We start from the raw sequence: 20,439 nt of genomic DNA, 5'->3' as shown, positions 1-20,439 counted from the left end.
GTGCGGATTTAGTCATTCATTTAAGCATTTAATCATTAAAATTGCAGGTGTTTTATGATTCCCGGGAATATATCTTGTTGACCCACTGGTGTATAAACAGTCTAATTACAGTGTCATTGATATTTACCTGCGGTCTTCCTCAAAATAAAGGTTTGACAGCCCGTGGTGAAAAGAAACACTTTATGCCGGAGGGCGCCCACTTACACATGTAGGATCACACAGACTCATGCAGAGACAGAATGAAAGACGTATACTGTAGACAGAATGTTCCTCAATTTGTAAATCAAGACTCAGAAGCAGCAGCAAACAAAGAGCTCATTTATGGAGGCCGACGCCACAAGACAGCAAGGCAGGCAAGTGAGAAGAGCCAAAGCGTTTTGAATAACCATCAGCGATGCCAGGCTGTGAGGATATGGGGTAATTTGATTTCCGGTGGGAGATGATAACAACAGTTAACAGCTATGCCTGAGGGAAACTCTGGAAAGGTACAATGACACTGGGAGTAGGCAGAAAGAAAAGCACAAGAAAAAAGAAACAGGGGAACAGAAAATAACCCTGTGCCAGGTGCAAACTAAAACTATGGAGATTGCAGGGCTTAAATTATACATTGGAGTAATTAGAGCTGAGTTGGATCTGGATTCAATCTGATGAAAGGTGAATATGCAATCATCTTAGCAACTGCAGAAATATTACAAAACATGATTTAGAAGCATTCTCTAAGCAACACCAAATCAAAATAAAGGAAAAATCCTTTCACCTTTAATTAATGAAGGCGTTTATAACAGTGGGTAGGATGAAAGCTGCAGATGAGGCTGCAAATAACAGAAGAACAATCTGAGTGTTTATTAGCTTTGCCAAAGCTCAGAAAGCAGCCATAAGATGTCCAAGACTGTGTGCTCATGGGTGCTGGAAAGCATGTACAAAGCTCTCAAAGCTGAATTCTGTTGATTTGTGTTGTATTTGTGTACATTTTAGAAAATTACGTTTGCCAGTTTAACTGAATGCTCCCTTTAAGCTGTCTATAATCGGATGGACTTACAGCTACCACTGGATTACTTTGATACAGAAGAAATATTTAAAACTGGAGGATTCTCAAAGCTGCAAGGTTTTGTGAATCTATGTGATAAAATCCATCCAGACCTCCAGAGAGTCATATAAAGACCTACTAAAGTACTCAAAACTGCCTTTGTAGTAGGTCCTGCTACACTAGGTGAAAGCAATACCCGTCGCGTTGATACTGACAGTGATACTTGTTGTACAGAACAGGTATCAGATTTATATCATGAATAGCAGCCAGGGCTTTTATTTGGTATCGGTTTAGTAGGAAACTCATGGTACTGAACACCACTAGTTTCAAATCTTTTTCAGTGTATTTCAACATGCCCAAATACTGAGTACGAGCCAACTCCATGTGTGTACACTCCCCAGAATAAGGATAAAGACTGTAAAGAAAGTACACTGGATATTGTAAACACTTTCTCAGAAAAAGTGACGAGCCCAACTGGACTACTGTTCAGTCATTGAACTCTAGTCAACCCTACTTCTGAACCAAATCAAAGTAAAGTTCAATGTCGCTTTCAACAATTTCAATATGAACTCTGGGAACTACGTCACTATTTGCAGAGGAATTTCTGAATCTGTTTCAAATCTATGAGGTCCTGGATGGACTCTGGATGTCAGCAGTTAACGTGATTTTCTGTGCGTGTACCTGGCAGTTAACTGTCTTGATGCATGCTCGGTCATCCAGGTAAGACAGTAACAGAACGTTCAGATGAAGAGAATCAAATTTCTACACTAAGACACAGTCCGATTGTGTCTTATTGCTGTTTCATCACAGTCTTGCTCTGACTGTGAGTGGCCACAAACCTCATCCCCATCGGAGCAACCATTTCAAAGGCAACAAGACCGCAAGTTAATTGCACATGGTCATGAGGTCCAACCAGTTTTCCCTAGTTTAGCATTATGCAAGATTATTATTACTCAGTTACAATTTTTGAAATTATTGCAGTTTCTTATAAATGGCTCTAAATGCAAAAATAAAACTATAATAATGTTTAAAAATACTGGCAGCTGCTAGTGCTACCCATCAGCCTCCCATTCGATGCACCAGTAGTATTGATTTTCACATATTCTTGGGTAATGCATCAGAGAACAACCCCAAGTTGTTCTCTGATGCATCCAGAGCGTGCATCGGTGTGTGAATGTTCGAAAGCAATTACATAGGAAAAGTGTAGAAAAAAAGTGCTTGTATGAATGAGTGAATGAGGCAAGTTGTATAAAATTGTTCTGAGTTCTCAGAGAAGAAGAGCCCTATATGAGAACCAGTCCATTTACCAATCCTAGGTGACTTCCTTCTCGAGTTATTACATTCAGAAGATTTTCTGAAAACATGACCTCTGACCTATGACCTTGAGGTCGAGGTCACTGAGAGTGGAACTTGTCTGAGACTTTCAGTAGATGCATCTATGGCATGAATTAAAAATTTTCCATCAACTTGTTTTCAAGTTATCGCATTCACAAGTTTGGTTGTCCAAAATTGCCCATAAGTCAATAAGACTCAGTCAGAAGTCAGTAGAACTTAGTAAGTGCAGGTTAAACATTGGGAAATATGCAATGTTATTGTAACCTTTCTGTTTTTATGTGTTTCTGCCTGTTTACCTGTGGTGGCCGCTCAGGGATGGGTTCATTGCGGAGGGCTTGCAGGGCCTTCATGGCAGCGTTGTGTCTGGCTGCTTGGCGAGTGCGTCCCTCACCAATAAACTCATGACTCCCTACAGACAGCTGCACATAGAAGATCTTAGGAACAGGATAATGGTACCTGGAATTAAAAAAAAACAAACAAACAAAAAACAAAAAAACATTAGCAAGAAGAGAAGATTTATCACGAAACGAGTAGCACAAAATATGGCAGATCAGGAGTGCACATTAAAGGACATTAGACGATCAATGTGTCGTCTTACCCTTAAGCGAAGGTTTACATCCACTTTAAAAACAGATGCTAGGGAAGGAACTGGCTCTAACATAATGAGCCAAGTTATCAATTCTCACCGTTTACACCATTTCCAAATTAAAGGCCCACCACTTCATCAGGGTCAATTACTACACAATAGCCTGTTGGCCAACCACTTGAAAAATGCAGTGCTATTGAATCTCAGCTCAGGCATGCAAAACAAAGCGCAGGGACATATATCCTCTCCTCTTTCTTCTTGCCCCAAACATAGATTATTCTCTCTTTCTTTGGGTCCTGACAGAGTGGGACTGAGCTGTCACTGAGCAGATTTAGAGGTCTGCGTGTGTGATACCCCCCTCCCGGGTCAGTAGGAGAAGGGCTGAGAACGTCTGCTGGACTGAGGACAAGGAAAGAGAAATAGTGGGAAAACTAATAAGAGAAGAGAGAAGGTTTTTTTTAATATCCGCCGCGCTGTTCGCTTTCTTCTCTGCCAATATACACTTATACTCACAAGGACATACAGACACCATATGTGGTCGACACAAATGCATAGCAGCAGTTAAGATTTATGGAAATGGGTCTTGACTCGAGTCTGGTTCCCAAACTATATTTAATTTTTTTGTAAACTTTTATATCTATACTAAGTAAATACAGTGACATCTTTGTCTTGAACTGAAACTGCCTTTAGAGATATGCAGCTTTCCTTTTTTTGTGTACACATTTCTATAGAGCAACATTCCACTTGGCGTCGTAGCCCTAATAACTGATTGGGTGCGTGTGGGAATTTGGGGCAACCCAAGAAGCTTGATGATGCTGGACAGGAAAATCAGCGTGCACTGGAAACGTTTGCAGTTTTTATTAAATGAAAAGGTATCAAGAAAAGCTAACCCTAACCCTTTCGATATGTATGAAAGCTACAAACACCCTGTTGTGTGTACTCAAATTTAATAACTAAGACCTTATGTTATCATTCATTTATTATCTAGTGTAGTAAAGTACAACAACACAAAGAGTTGCCATGCTAGCAGCTTCCAACAGTGGAGCACTAAGCTAATGATAACATCACAATGCTAACAACTTACTGAAATTTACCATATACACAATATGAGTTGGGGATCACAATATGGCGATCATGACCTCAGTTTTTAGGGATCATCCTTATGGGGATTAGATATTTGTCAGGGATTTATCCTAATCTCAAAAATTACGGTGGCTCCACCGTGTCGTCATTAAAAATTCACCTTACTTGCAAAAGTTCCCCAGTTTGAGATAGGGAGGAGACACACATTTTAAAAAAAAGCTACTGTGCTAGTGCCAGTAGCTAGGATAAATGGGTGGGATAGGTGAGGAAGAGCAACTGGCATCAAAACCTGTGCCAAATTAAATATTAGGATCCATCCACGTTGGTGATCTCTTGGGGAAACAAGGGAGTAACCTTAAGTACCTTCTTAGTCAAAAACAATTCACTGTGGACAGTTGTGGCCAAGTGTTTGACGTAGTGACAAACGTGCTCTTACTTTTAAATTCAAGCTTCATCGACTCCTGCCTTGTTCCAAGATGTTATTACTTTGGAAAATCCAATTTTATCATAACTGATGGAAACTGTAGCAAGTACTTATGTAATTAAGAACCAATAATAAAATCTAAATTGAAGACTTCATTAAGATTAACACTGATAATTGTTTTACAGTATTCAATAAAAACACTCATTCATTACTTGCAGCATCACAAAGGTCTCCTAGAAGAACTTCGAGCCATTTGGCAACCATCTTGGTAAAATTTCTGAGAGATTAGCTCAAGTTAACAAGAAATGAGTGGGAGAGGCATAACTTTGACTTCAATACTTCACGACTCACCAATGAAACTTGATAAAATGTATAAATATTTGGCTGATTGTGACACAGATTAGGGTTTAAAACACATTTTATGCCCTCACAAATTAGACTTCTGTTACAGGTTCCTGGAGTTTGTTGACATTACAGCTTTACTTATCGCTCAATCCAAAGCATCTGAACAAATGCCACAATCATGAACCTCTATGTGTAACAACATGACTCACTTGGCATTACAGCTTTTCCCCATGTTTTTCTTCCCAAAATTATTGAAGATAACACATCTTTTACAGTTACACAGTGCTTCTTTTTCTCCTCCCTTTTCCCTTTTTTGTCTTGAATTTTCTTAATGTCTTGCTCAGCAGGCCTAAGAATGAGTCAGCATATTACTCCCAGAATTCCAGCAGGTCTTTCTCCAGCCCACAGGCCTCCTCTCATCCGTCTGCTCTCAACTCCTGGCCACAGGGGCCTTCCCTGGGCGGGGGCCTGCCTGGCCCTCACACGTCAAGTGTGGCCCCAGGGTCTCAGAGGACATGCCAAGTGCAACATGGGCTCCAGCCAAAAGTGCAGAGCTGAGATGGGAGCAGCTGGGGCTGAAGCACTGAATACAGGTGCAGAGAAGAAGAGAGAGCGGGGTAAGAAAGAGAGAGAGGAGTGAGACTGAAGGAGAGAAGAAGAAAGGGAAAGAAAAGAAAGGGAGAAGAGAGAGAGGGGGACGTGGAGGGATGCCTGTGGGAGACTCGACTCCACAACGTGGGAAAGTAGTGGCTTACACACAAGCAAGTAAGCCAAGAACACAGGCGAGCACATATACACTCCGAAAAAATTACACACACACACACACACGCACACGGCAGGAAAATCACATTAGTGCTTGAAAGAGAAACACCTCAGCTAAACCAGCATGGTCTGTGTTATCAATCATTATTTTTGTTGTTATTACTGCTACAGAGAGCAAATTGAACCAGAACACCTGAGGGAAAGTGTGGAAAAACCTCAAAGGGAAGAGAAAAACTATTAAAAAAACAAAAATTGTGTCGGCTGATGACGCAGATGAGTACATGTGCGTATCTAGTTATGACTCAAGGGAAAAAAAAACCTAATGCTGCAGCTCAATCAAATGATAACTCATCAATGTTCAGCAGTGAGTAATGAATTTGACTTTGAAGGCACAACCTTCCCTGCGGCTCTCTTTGATGTTGGCCATGTGATATTACTTTTTCATCTTAATCATTCAAAGACTTATGTCTGAACATACAAAGAGACAAAGGTTCTAGTTTTTTTTCAAGGCCACACACAGGCCTGCTGGGAAATTGGACATTTGGTGACATTTGAGCTGGAAATCATTTTCAGTTGCATGAAAAGTATTTCCTTTCTAAATCGTTATATATGTTATATATGTTCCTAAATGAGCTGATTTCTCAGCCACTACCTTGACATTTTTATTATTTCTCAGTATATTTATATTCACAGTAACAGACTTGTTTTCATTGCCTGTAAGTCATATTTCTTACACTGACGATATCAATGTTCACGCACTCACACAGAGAAAAATACCACTATCAGAGAGCCTTTACCAAAGGAAATTTAATGAAAATATATCATTCTTAAAGCTAGTTTTTCTCGCCTTCATTTTTTAAGTTAGGCATCATTAAATATAAGACACCCATCACCAAAATTAATGAAATCCATTCTGCACAGTCAGTAAAAATAAATAAATAAATAAAAATCAATATTATCAATAATGTAATTCAAGATGGCTCAAGGACTTATAGAGATGGCAGAAAGAGAAAAAACAAAAAGGTAAACATTACCTCAGAAACACTCCACTAACATGATGTCATTCATCTGTTCTTCAGTTATTTGAAAATATAGTGCAACAATATAATTTGTTATATAAAAGTGCATGTTACATATAAATGAACTCATTTATACAGTGGAAAGATGAATTTGTTATTTTTTTGCAGATTTACTTCTGTGTTGAGCTGTTGCTCTGAAAACATTTTTACAGTTGGGCATAGATCTATGCTGCTGGGTTCATTTGATTATGCATCGTAATTATAACACACATGTTCTTTAAAATATGTTTTTAAAAAAGCTTCCTTTGGCTGGTCTCTTATTTCTAAGGGGTCGCAACAGTAGATGGATCTATATTATTGATTTGGCATAAATATTTCGGCCGGTCTTGAAGCAGGGAGGAGACACACATCCTTTGTGTGTTAACTGAATGTGTTAACCACTACACTATGGTTAAACAAACATGTATTGCATGGGACAGTATTTTTAGCCAGTATCAGTATGGTGTCATAGGTCATATTTCACATTAGAGTACAGTGGAACCCCGGCTTAGGAAGACCCCCTTTAACGAAAAATTCAAGTTACGAAGGGACTTAACGGCAATATTTCTGCCTGTGGTACGGCAAAATGCCCGAGTAACGAAATCTGCTGGCTCTGATTGTCAACGGCAGAGCTGCAAGAGTTGGAGGCGATGCAGCACTCATCAGTACAGCAACAATTCAGCGAAGAGGAGGAGGAGGCCGTCATACCATCGGCCGATATCAGGACATTCTCCGCGATTATCATTGCACAGTGTACGTATTACGTACGTGCGTAAATGGAAGTTTTAGTTTTAATGTTTAGAATGTTTAGAATGTTATGTACATGTACACATACGTATGTATGCATGCATACGTATGCTTTCTTCAGCCTCCACCACCTCCGCCACCTCCTCCTCCACCAAGAACTTCGTCTTAAGCCAGCATCGCCTCACTCAAAAGGCGATGGAAAAAGGTGCTTCGACTTACGAAAATTTTGACTTACGAAAGACCCTCTGGAACGAATTCATTTCTTAAGTTGGGGTTCCACTGTATTTTTTCTCTAACAAAAGTCTTTTGCTACAAAAGCTCTAAATCAGCTCTTGGCTGACGGCTAAGACTGTACTAAACTAGATGATCCGTACTCTCTTCAAACATGTTTGACTAACAAAGCCTAATTTGGTGCGCCCCATGTCCCCGGCCCTCTTAGAGGAAGTACAGCTCATAACTTTCACTGGAAACAGTGGGGAACAAAACATTAACATAAGATTAATACAACATGGCGGAAGTGGTGATTAATGTAGCAAATTATGAGCCCCTTAATACCAATCATCATGGGTTTGAGTTTAAATAGAAGTTGCATCACCTTCTCACTTCTTTACCGTCTTGAAATTACTACTTTTAATATTAAATTGCACTACAGCTTGACCGGAAAACACCGGTGTCATAAATTTCACAAGGCAATGAGTTTAGTCCAGAATCTGAATCCAAAAGAAGCCCTTTGGGACATGGCAGACAAAAAAGATTTACAGCATGAAATGCAGCTGACGACTCCGAAGAAAGGAAGAGATGCTGTCGAGTCAGTATTCACCAGAAATTCAAAAGAATATTTACAACAACTTGTGAAATCAATGACATGAGTTAAAGCTATTATGAGAGCAAAGATGGGCTTTACAGATTTGAAAGAAATCTATTACACTCATTTCCAGAATAATTCTTAGACTCTAATAATGTAGCTTTGCATCACTCACAGTTCAACATAAACCTTATTTAACGCACACTGGATCTTTACAAAGACACTCGCTTCATCCACTATTTGAAACCAGCACTTATATCCTTCACCTTCCTTATTAGCCAGCTTTCATCTGACTGGATGCCCCTCTCAAACAGAAGGTTTCAACAGGAGGTGGGTGGGGCCTCTGTGCTCACAGCGGTAAGTCTGGAGCGCCCTCGGTGGCTGTATAAAAGGCAGGGCTGTGGTGATGTCACAGTTGGCTCACAAAACAACCAATGTGGCGACCATAATGGGCCCTCTCTGCTCTCACTGACTTTACTAGGAGCAAAGGTTAGAAAAAACATCCTGAAACTCAACATTAGAGCATTTTTAAGATCAAGGATTACTTGCACGTTCATTGACGTTGTTATTTTTATAACTTGAGCATGAATGATTATAAGGGTCAATGACAGAAAATAAGCAAAATCAAAAAAGCTCTGTTTTAACAAAGGAAAAATACTAAGACCCATTCCATTTTGCCCATCTACAATAAGCTTTAAAGTAAGTAAAGCATCGTTTATGTGTTCCTCTTGTACATGGGATGAAAAGGTGACAATTCTGCTACAACAAAATGCTGCAATGAGAAAAAAGTGGGCCAATCAGGCACAGAGAAATGACAGAGCATGAATGAGGGAGGGTACTGGCCTACTTGTCTTCCAGGGTCACTGAGCTTTAACACCAAGATCTGCTAACCACACATGCAAACATGAATAGCGGTATGCATGGAACCACATTTACACACACACTAAGCTTTTTAAGGGGGATGGGACTGCACTGGAAGCAAAAGGGTGACAGAGATCTGGGGGGGAAAAAAATACAAAAACTTGGACAGACTCATTCTTCCACCAGCTGCATTTGCTTCCAAACTCCTGCCAGACCTTTACTTGTTTTCTCTCCCTCCCAACTTCCATACTTCATTCCCTGTGTCCATCATTGATTGCTCTCCTTCCCTTCAGCCTCACGCGATTGCACATGCAAAATACAAAGCGGTGTGAGAAAATAGCCCATGTTGTCAAGTAAACACAGTTTTCAAAACATCTTGTGTCATGGTGTTAGGTTGTGTATTAAGATTTCTTTGGACTCTGTCTGAGGTTACAAACCACTAATCCACATGGGAGAAGCTGATCCAGTGTGATGTTCGAGGAGTGGTTCCAAATGAAAGTATTTTTTTGGCTCTAATTGCTCATTAAGCATGATTTCTGGAGCCCCCTGTACATGAAACTCAAAAACAAAGATTATGGGTGCTTAACTCAAATATGTCCATGGCCAATGTCTTTTCTTCTTTTGTTAATAACTTGTATGAAACATTACAGACATTTTTATTATATATTGTATAATACTTGAGGGGGGAACGACAATGCATCTAAAACCGCTGGGTAATTCAGGGTTATTTTTTTTCTGTCATATATACTGTTATACTGATGGATGCGATGGATGGATGTTGATCAATGGATCAACATACTGTATATAGAAGCCAAAGTTTCTACAAGTTTTGATACTTTTGGCTCTGTCTGATGTCACTGAGAGCGGCTATTATTAATATAGTTATATCAGGCACACAACTGAGGCTCTGACCACGGAAGACGGGCAACCGTAACTCAAACAACCCTTTGTTACAACCAAAGTATCCAGAAAAGCATCTCAAAATACACAACAGGTTGAACCTTGATGTAGATGGGCTACAGCAGCAGAAGACCACAGCAGGACAAAGACAGGAAAACATTCAGATGGTAAGGTTAGAATTTGACGTAAACAACATATAAGTATGGATATATCCTACCTTGTATATATGGTTCAGGTTGCTGCTGGTGGTGTAATAGAGTGGGATATTTTCTTGGAATATTTTGGTCTCTCAATCAAATAGAGCACTTTTAGGTAATGTGGTAAAATAGCAGCGCTTGTGTGATGCTATCATGTCAACATGGAGGAGAATGGGGAATGTTACCAGTACTTTGTTGAAGCCATGAAGAATTAAGGCTGTTCTGAAGGGAAAAGGAGGTCCAACACAGACCTAGCAAGGCGTACCTACTAAAGTGTACAGTATGCATAAATGCCCTCCCTCTGTTATGTTGATCATTAGACAAAGACAGTGACAGCCAAAGACCACCCAGAGCTTTGAAAGTGTCAATGGAAAGCATTTGTTTATTCCCTCACACCAATTTATAACCCATCTAAATCTATACAAATGAAAAATAAGCTTTTGGTTAAGGGGTTTGAAAATGTAGCTTAAAACAATGTCTGGCTTTAGATTTTGTTTTTAATACTATACAGACAAAGGGAGGTTTTTGAAAGCACAAACAGAAACAGAAAGGAATAATGGGAAAGAGAGAGAGTGTGTGTAGGATCTGTGTCACAAAAGTCGCAATAAGTGTTACTCAGTGAGTGGTTCCATTAGGCAACTGTGACAGAGATAAACAGATTCGCTGTAATTTGTTGTCAAGCCTTTAGTGTTATAGAATTTAGAATGTCGTGGCATTTTAATATAAAAACATCAAACACACAACAACGTGTCAAATCACTCAGGTGTCCAGTGAGAGAACTTTAGTAAAATAAAGTGTCAACCTAAGACTAAAGCTCTTATTTTATAGTTCATTTAGCATCCCTTAAAAGCAAGTCTTGCCACTCTTGGCCCATGATGCAGCCATAAAACCAGTTTTAATTGTAACTGGGGCAGAAAAAGCTGTCCATGTAGTCACCAGTAAACTCTGATAAGAAACACTTAATAGGCTTGGTGACTTTCCACCACAATAAGGTTCAAAAAGCTTTTTTGCCCCATAGGATGAACTACAACTGTGCATGTAGAGTCCTTCACGGCACCAAGATGATTAGCTCAGTGTTTCTAGGTTCTGCAGATGACTGGCTTTTGGGGGGAAGGGGTGGAATATGTCACAAAGAACTGCCGCATTAAGTGACATAAAATTTTCCCATAGATTTTTGTTCAAGATTCATCGACTGGTTTGTCTCTCCATTGCATTAAATCAGAGATTTAATATAACTAAACCTTACATTCTGTAGATTTTCATTAAAGCTCACCATGGGAGCAATCTATTTCCTCCCTCATATTCCTCCAGCGTAATGCACGGCTGTGTCTCTGTACTGCAGACAGCTGGTGTCTCTTATGGACAACTCAAATCACCGACTTTAAGGACAGAAGATATTAAACTGGAATAACGAACAGGCGCTGTGCACAAACCAAAGCTTTCATGACTTATTTTAATTAAATTGTCAAAAATGACAGTGTTCATTGTTTTTACTGTTGTGGTTTTCATTTTCTACAAGAGATTAAAGCTCTCTTTGTGCATGCTCTGTAATCAGCGTGCTGTCTTGGTGCCCTCCTTGTACTCCCATCACAGCTGTGTGTAGGTCCTGCCCGCTCTACTGCTGAGCTGCAGTGGTGCACTAAGTTTCCATACGTGATAGACCTTTAGTAGCGAAACTGACAGGTAGCATACTCCAGGGAAAATATTAATGTGCTAAAGTAAAACAAAAAAACAAGGCTTCATTTCATTAGGTTAGTAATAAAAGCAACCACTGGAAAATAGTCTATTCTTTAATAATCTGACTGAAAACAGGCATCGCGTGAATAATTCTGACTTCTTAAGCACAGAAGACTGTGCCAGTGTGTGCAAACCAATTACACCACTTGTGCATTTATGTGACATAGCAAGAAACAGTTCTTAGCCCCTGTGCCCTTTTAGTGCCAATTGTTAAGTCTTGGCTGACTGAGAGGAATGGCTGGCTGAGGATCAGCATAAAATCAGAGCCTTCTGTCCTCATTAAGAATATTACTTTGAGACCTGCTGTTTTATGTTCATTGTCATTAAAAGGGAAAAACTAATTGCTTTGTTTAAAAAAAAAATCTCATGCCATTTTCTGAAAATAAATACTACGAATTTCTTATGGCCAGATTATTACAATGTGGTTTCTGTGTCAGCCATTAAGCCTGTAACAGTTTTTACTTTGTATTTTTATACCAACATCTCTAAAGCAATATGCAGCACAATTTTTGCCATTTAATCCCTCTAAAAATTAATGAAGCTCTCTAATTGAGCATTCCAGCTTTAATGGGCATCAGATAGGAGACAGTATGTATGAATATTTGCATACTATACAACTAATAAAGAAATAAAAATAGCAAATTCAGTGATTTAGCAGTAGGCTAACTAGTTAATTTATCGACAAAGGCTATGTTCTAGGCAATACTATTTATTTCTCTTTATTGCTTAGTGCTCTTTGAGTCTTTCAACCAGATGAGAACAAAGCTGTTCAAACAAGCAAATGTCCTGCTGATGTGTGCTTAAAAGTGTTTTTTCCCCTTTTTTTGGCTGAACTGTGGTTTGCTTATGCTGAGAAAGAAACACAGCGTCAATTACTTACTGTACAGGATGTAAAATAAAGACTGGATGATATGATTCCACTTGTAGGACCACCAAAGAAGAAATGCAGAATCATTTAAAAAACAAACTCTGTTTTGACTTTGCACGCTCTGAAGAAAATTATAATGATGCAAGATGACAGTTCCTAAAAAGGGGGAGATGCATATTTCAACCGTGTGTCTGCTGCTGGCTTTATTCAACTCAAAGTAAACCAAGGATAAATTTGTAATAGATTTGTGATATTTCTGTAATCTTCGTCACATCTTCCAGTGACGGATCCAACCGCAGCAGAATGATCTGTGATTGTGATGTGGACCTCGTTCAAAATGTGGTTAAAAAACTTTTGAATCGGTTTTCCCAGAAACAGGAACCTATCCGCCTACAACGACTGAGGTTAGAACATCTGGGTGTAGCCCTGAACTATAAACTAAACTGGAAATGTCTATCTACAAAACAGTTGAAACACTTCTTACAGGTATAACACCTTTAAGTGCAATTTGCCAGTCCATATCCTGGTGGCAATGTTTAAGAAAGAATCTAACAGTCTAAATGAGATCACAAACCACTACAGGAGTTTTTCTGGAGACTACACTAGGTGCACTCCAATTTACAGACATAACGGGTGAACATAATGAAATTGCTGCTGTTAATACTCTGCAGCACCAGAAAGTAGGACAGTAATGTGTCCCTATGAGCTGATGTACATTAACCCGTGATGAACCATGCCAACAATGGGTGCAGATGTTATGATGCGTGTTATGTGGTTCTGGTGTCTAATGCCCTAAATAAAGAGCGATCCAAATTACTCAGCAAACAGCCAGGAACGTCAACCATTCCTCTTGACAGATGTTTACTGATATTGCACAGCAACTAAGGAGGTAAGGCTAATCGTTTTGAGTGCTGCAGCAAAGTGCACAATTTCCTGAGAAGAGATTCAAGTGTTATTTTTGCGAAAAATGCACAGACGTCAGTTCTTTGTAAAAATGCCTATTTAGTCCTCTGACTCCCCCTGACAAACATCCTGAAAGGCAGCATTATGAAAGGTGATTCCACTGATTTAACCTACTTTGTACATCATGGCCTCAGTTCCATTTTTAAATTCAATGCATCAAGGAGGAAAAGGAGGAGAGGAGGACACACAGGGATACACAAACAAGAAAATCCACTCAGAAGAGAGGAGATGAAAGGAGAGCCCAGACTTCTTTGTCAGTGAGTCTGCTGAGCACAAATCATTCCAAGCATTTGTTTATGTTGGATCTGTATTTCACTCCTCCACCCCCAGTCTCTTCAATAAAACACTGCTTTATGAGTTTACACCCATTTGTGCAATTAAGACATGTTATCCTTTGGTCTGGCTTGCCGCCAATGTTAATTTATCTACTTATGTAATTTATGATTTAGAGACACACACGAATATGTGGAAAATTTTTCAGGAATAATGCAATAGGAGTAACTCCTCTGAAGTTTACCTTGGGAGGTTTGGATGGACAACAAAAATGGATCTGTAATGCCTTACTGGACAAAAGAGCACAAGGCGTCCCGATTAGGCCGTTTGAGACTACAAAGCCCAATTGGCCAGAGAGCTCTACAGAAAAATAAACCTGAGTGGGAGAAAGTGAGTGAAAAAAAGATGGCTGTGTGTGCAAAGGGAACCTTGAAGGATATCTAATACCTCCACAGTAGAGGAGATGACATGAAATGTTGAATATAGAAAAGCGCTCATGGGCAGATTTGCCTTTTCAATGGGACAGGTTGCCCCAATTAGAAATGTAGATGACAAAGTACACCTGTGTGTCTGTGTGCGCCCTTTATGTCTGTGCTGCTGTCATTGCTGTTTGATGTTATACCGTTTTCCTGAAGGCATGGGAAGGGTACTCAAATATCCTTTCATTGCAACTGTCTCTTCTTATAGTTCTTACATGAAAGTGATTTTACACTGACATTTTCATACAGCTACAGACCAAGTCTGGAGCACAATTGTAATGGGATTAACCCTTTACATGATGTGACATTCAACAATTGAGGAATTTGCAGCATTTACTGAGGCCTGTGTATAGACCAAAAAAATCTAAAATTATACCTGAGATATTTGTAAACCCTGAATGTAATTTGTTCACAGGACCTAAAGTTGAATTTGTTCCTTCCAGTTGTTTGTAGGAGTCTTTCTTCGGTTTTAATTACATACCTTTAGCATCATACAGCTGCAGGATCCATATGAGCACCTCCAAAGCAAAAGTTTTGCATACATTTTAAGTATGTTCAAGTACTGTAGTCTACTTATAATAAATTGTAGACATGGAGATACAACTGATCAAGAACAGTGAGAACAACAGCATTCTTACTGTTCTTACAGCACTAAGAACAAGAACAGTAAATAACACTCTAAGATGCACTCTTTTACCCGACAGAGGTTAGTGTCATACAAAGCATCACAGTATACACAGTATTAACCATCTTTTTATAGCAGCTATCCTGAGGATGAGTCCTGAGGTTTTAATTCACTGTGAGAAAAAGTCTTTTTTGTTTCATGCTCCCACGCAGATCATCTTAGCAGTGGCATCATTGTGTACAGGGAGGCATTTCAAAAACAACATGCAGACGTAACCTCTCTAATCATCAAAGTGACTAACAAAACACAGCAGCAAGCAGCCTATTAAAAATGAAAATGGATTTTATTATACCATAAAAATTATTTGGGTGATTTATGAATGTAAAGAATTTGTTTTTTTCTTGTTTTGTTTTGCTTTTTCACCCCAGCAAGAGACAAAAATGAAATTTGCCCTTATAAATAGTTCTTTATTTGGGGTATTTGAGCTATAAGTGAACTCTCTGTGGGACTATTCAAACGAGGGCACTGGTACAAATAACCCAATGGCATTAACAGTGAATAAAAATATTATGCCCTTCCTGATTTAATGTGATTTTATGTATTGTATAACACTATTTCAATTATTTTTATCATACGTCCACCAGTATATTCAAAGCAGGCCTTTATATGTAAAAGCATTCCCTGTAATTATTGCTGATGTGCACCCATGTACTCAACCCTGAAACCAAACACACGAGACATCCCATTTAACCCTCAGTGTAGGCTCAGTATTATTCAAGCTCCCTTTTATCTGCTAAATACTCTATGTTCAATGCTCACTAACTGCAGAATGGATAAAATGTAGTGGATTTATCAAAGTTATTCCACTGAAAACAAGTGCCTGCTGTGACTGGAAACAAGGTCAGTAGGAGCAATGACATCGAACCACAACGCCCATCCAATGAGCTAGAGGCCACTAAAACTTACCTGCGGGTTTCTCATTACAAGTGGAGATTTAATACGTAGTAATGTTTCTCACAGTTAATCTAAAAATGTTTTACAAACAAAAGCAAATTGGATCTTTACTTATTCTCCTACGAGACTGGCCAATACAATATAAAACAGGCACTGAATTTTCAGCAATAAATGTGAGCAACTCTTCCTCTCAGTTTCCTACAGAGAAAGCAGTAATGGCCAGCGTGGTATCTGAACATCATCACAGGAGGAAATGTCACAGTGCAAAGCACCCCCAGTCATTCAGCCCACTGTTCTTCCAACAGACATGATGTTGGTGTCATAACCAAATGAGGACTGGGAGGAGGTAGGCGGCTTCAGGCCGCTAAGCTTTGCTCTAACAGGGAAAGTCCTATCCAAATTCCAACTCTGACAGAATGCAGGATGCAGGCGCCCCGCCCCCCTGAGATCAGAGCAGCAGGAGGAAAGCTGGGAGCGTCGTGGATAAACTGGAGGAGCGCAGTATGACTCATTGGAATCAGGTGTTCCAATGATAACACAGGGGTTGTCCGTGAAAACGGTTGATGTAACCAGATTTCATGATAACACAAATATTTTTCCGATTCTGTGATCATTTTTTTTTTTTCATAATCACTTGGGCTAAATTTCCACACATGTTTCATAGCAGCTCAGTAACTGACTGAGTGAGCTGATCACTGTTGTTCAATGGTGTGGTCACGTCTGGATGATAGGAGAGATGAATCACTGATTTAAAGATGGACTTGGATGGGAAAGAATTATGCATAAGTCCTTCGCCATAAATAAGATTCATTAAGACTCTGATAAATGTACATTTCATATTATCGCTGTATTTTCTCATCAGGGCACTTTCTGAATGAATCAATACTGGTCTGGGCGGTGATTAGCGCGCTGATAGATCATAGCCAGACTGCCCTTTTAATGGTCAGATTTTCCATCAACATGACTTTGGATCACTCTTATTCATCATAATAGGTAAGGGCATGGGCATGAGGAAACCTTCGTTTCCCTGCACCATCATTAAGGTGACCGATTGTGGATATGGCCTGTCAGTCTGCCACATAGTTAGTCATCTAAGTAACAGAATTCATATTCAGAAGGTCTTACTATCATTAATCGGGGCTTGACTACACTGAAAGAAAGAGACCTCATGGAAACATAATGACCTTGGAATAATAAATGTCTTTCTTATATCACTTCTGTTTGAGACACACACGTCCTCCAACCCCCTTTTTGCTTCCTTTACAAAGTGCCATAAGAAAACAAAACAGGCCATGAGGAATAGATACTGCCTGTCTCCTCACTGTGACATATGACATTGACAGACAGATGCTGGAAAACAGATTTTCTCCTCTACCCCATTTATCTTTCACCCCTGTTTGCTCCTGCATGGATCAAATAGTAGAAGATGTGAGCCAGATGCTAGACTGTCTACTGACTACACTTGGTTACCCAACACTGCAACTGATTGACTGACACCTTTTAAAAAATAAACTGCGCTCAGCAAAACTGATGGCAGAATGCTGCACCTTATAACATTAATGAACAAAAATATAGATGGAAAAAAATCTCTTCTTCATGACATTTCACTTTGCTTAGTGTTTTAATATTGAAGATGTTAATTTAAAATCCTTATGATTACAACAGTGAACCCATACACACAGAAAAGCTTTCATAAATTCACCACATTCCTAACTTGCAGGTTACAAAATGGGATCTAAGGCCTTCCCTAGGCACCTAGAAAGGAGTGATATGGGACTTTACATGAGGAAACACTGCCACCTTGAGGGGATTATAATGTGCCCTGAAAATGACACTAAGTATGTCAAACAATCCTAGATGAATACTAACTTTATCAGGAACAGTGCACTCTTTGGAGCCGCATAACTCAACTTCTGTTAAGTTGTAATCACAACATATGTCAGTATTTAAAATAATATAGCATTTAGGAGACTAATTAATATAACTAAATGTAATATTTATTCTAAGCTGACAGTTTAGTAAATTTGTGGGATAAAACTAAAAACCAAACAAACTATTTGTGCACTGTCCAAAACACAGGAAACAGATTTACCATTGTTTTCCTAACTGGGAATAACAGGGTATACCTGGATTAGCCCAACAAATTCCCAGACCTAAATAGCATTTCTCTCCTGGGGGAGAGGAGATCGTTAATTGCACCTCTGTGGCACTTTTACAAAGCTTAGGAAATGGTTGGGTGGCTCCAGCACAGAAAAAACAACGAAAGAACGTTGACATAGACAGAGTGCACAGGGAACCCATGAGGGCACCACGTTCATCAGTTTAGAAAACATATGGAGCGGAGAGCCATGCCTGACACACATTTAAGCCAGTTGGGATCAAAGAAACATCATCTAAAATTTATCAAGACCATGTCCATACCAAGTCAGATGAATGTCAAAGACCCTCTCTTCCTCTGTATATTACCGCCGATTATCGACACCCACAACAAAGAGAAATGTTACTCTTGGTGCATGGATAAAGCAAATGCTGTTAGATTAGGATCAGCGAGCATGTGCCGTTGTTACAAACCATGCAGCAGTTATGGTAAAACAAAGAAAACCTAAATCTAACTTTGGTTGGTTTCCCAGGTCGAAAGGTGAGTATAAAAGACTTTTTTTTATAAAAGAAAAAAAAAAGAGCTCATCTTGTCATGAATAATTTCCCCCCACCCTTAAAGGTTGACCAATAAACCAATCACTGAGTAAATGAATAACAGCTGAGCCAATAGAATCATTCATTTTTGGGAGCTCACCTTTGGTTAAACATCCCTCTGAAGTTGTAATTGGCTCTGTAGTTGGGCATCGGCTTGGGATCCAAAGGCCTGTAGATAGCCGGCTCCCCTCTCTTCATGGCCAGACCATTCAGCTCGACTGTGGGTGTTATACTGCCTGTGTGAGTGAGAGTGCAGATGCAAGCACGGAAAAGATTAAAACCAAGACAGGGAGGTTTTTAAAAACACTGATGTGAACTTATTTTTCTGGCAGCAGCAAACAAAATGGTCGAAGCAGTCTAAAAAGATGGTAAGAAAATATTTTCTAGAAAATACACACAGGCAGAAAGCTGCACTGTGCAGCCTAACATTTGCCACGTGAAACTGCATTCTAAGTAAAAATTACCCCCAGGATGCATGCACCACTAATACCAGCACTTCTCAGTGATGTTGCATAACTTATCACAGGACTTTCTGGACTTTCTTAATCCCATTAAAAAGCTGGCTTTGAGGCCTTTTACCACTACAAAGTCACAGAGGGCAAGAGAAGTAAGTCCAGACTAGTGGTATTAATTTGGCTAGTGATAAATTTTAAGCCTGTTCCTAGGTTTTACTGAGACACTTTGTACTGTTTTTTTGTTGTTTCCGTGAACATCAATTATCTGAATATTCCTAGTTGCTTGGCAGCAATGCTGGGAAGAAAAGTCACTCAGATGAAAAAACAAAATGCCCCCTAAGTACATAAATGCATTGCACTTTAAATTTATGATTGTACAGACAGGTATAAATTAAAAAAAGGATCATGGCTCAAATCACAACTTCCTCTGTAAAGGGACGTATTTAGCTCTATCCAGTGTGCTAACATCCAATCCATACTTTTATTTTAACACCAGACTTTAAAATGAATGAACATTAGTGAGTTTCAATTAAAAAATCAAAACATAGTTTCCAATTTTAGGAGGATGAGACAAGGCGAGCTACTGCTACTAGAAGTGTAAATGCATGGGCTTTAATGCTAACTATAAATTCCTGCAGATGTGTGCACACAGAAATGAACAGCACAAACTTGGTTTTAACCATCTGCAAGAAAATTAAACTGCTTCTGGTAAACAGGTTAAAAAAACTGAGAAATGTTCACAGTGCTGTCGTAATTTTAGATCTCGTTCACAGCAAACTGCCATAAAAAGAAAAGCACAGGATTGATTCGTGTCTGCAAATATCTAGGATAAACTGCTGGAGTCTAATATTATGTCAGATGAACTGCAAAATTTATGTTTGCACAGACAGATGACTGTAGATTTTGTCTTTCATCTCCTACGTGGAAACTAGGGAGTGATTTTACCATGACCAGTAAAAATAGATGGAACAATTACAACAAGATGTTTCATATGGTGACCAGACTTTAAAAACTGTGAGCCTATTCTTGACAATGGCTCTGTTCCACTGCAGTATTTTAACAGTTTGACAGTAAACTGGAGGGTATAAAACCAAGACCTGACCCTGCAGCAGCTTTATCAAGTTCATCCATTGTTTATTTGCCATTTATTCCATTGGATACTCTTGTCCACAGGATGTGGACCCTAAGCTTAACCCTTTTTATCCATGTATTACTAGCATCACAAGTCAGTAACTCACTACAGCCCTTTAAACTGCCAGTA

At 39.3% G+C, this 20,439-nt stretch overlaps 1 protein-coding gene across 1 annotated transcript in view; it reads right to left on the bottom strand.

Annotated features, from left to right (window-relative positions):
* The window catches only part of stau2 (staufen double-stranded RNA binding protein 2), a 100,822-nt gene that overhangs the window by 76,039 nt on the left and 4,344 nt on the right, over window positions 1-20,439 (bottom strand). The window contains exons 5-6 of the mRNA XM_031750050.2: window positions 18,824-18,959; window positions 2,659-2,818 (exon numbers count right to left, since the gene is read on the bottom strand). Coding sequence (XP_031605910.1) covers window positions 2,659-2,818; window positions 18,824-18,959 — 296 coding nt within the window. The remainder of the gene's footprint in view (window positions 1-2,658; window positions 2,819-18,823; window positions 18,960-20,439) is intronic.

This window comes from Oreochromis aureus, linkage group 9 (assembly GCF_013358895.1).
Source record: "Oreochromis aureus strain Israel breed Guangdong linkage group 9, ZZ_aureus, whole genome shotgun sequence".
NCBI lineage: Eukaryota > Metazoa > Chordata > Actinopteri > Cichliformes > Cichlidae > Oreochromis > Oreochromis aureus.
This window is presented reverse-complemented; position numbering and strand designations above follow the sequence as displayed.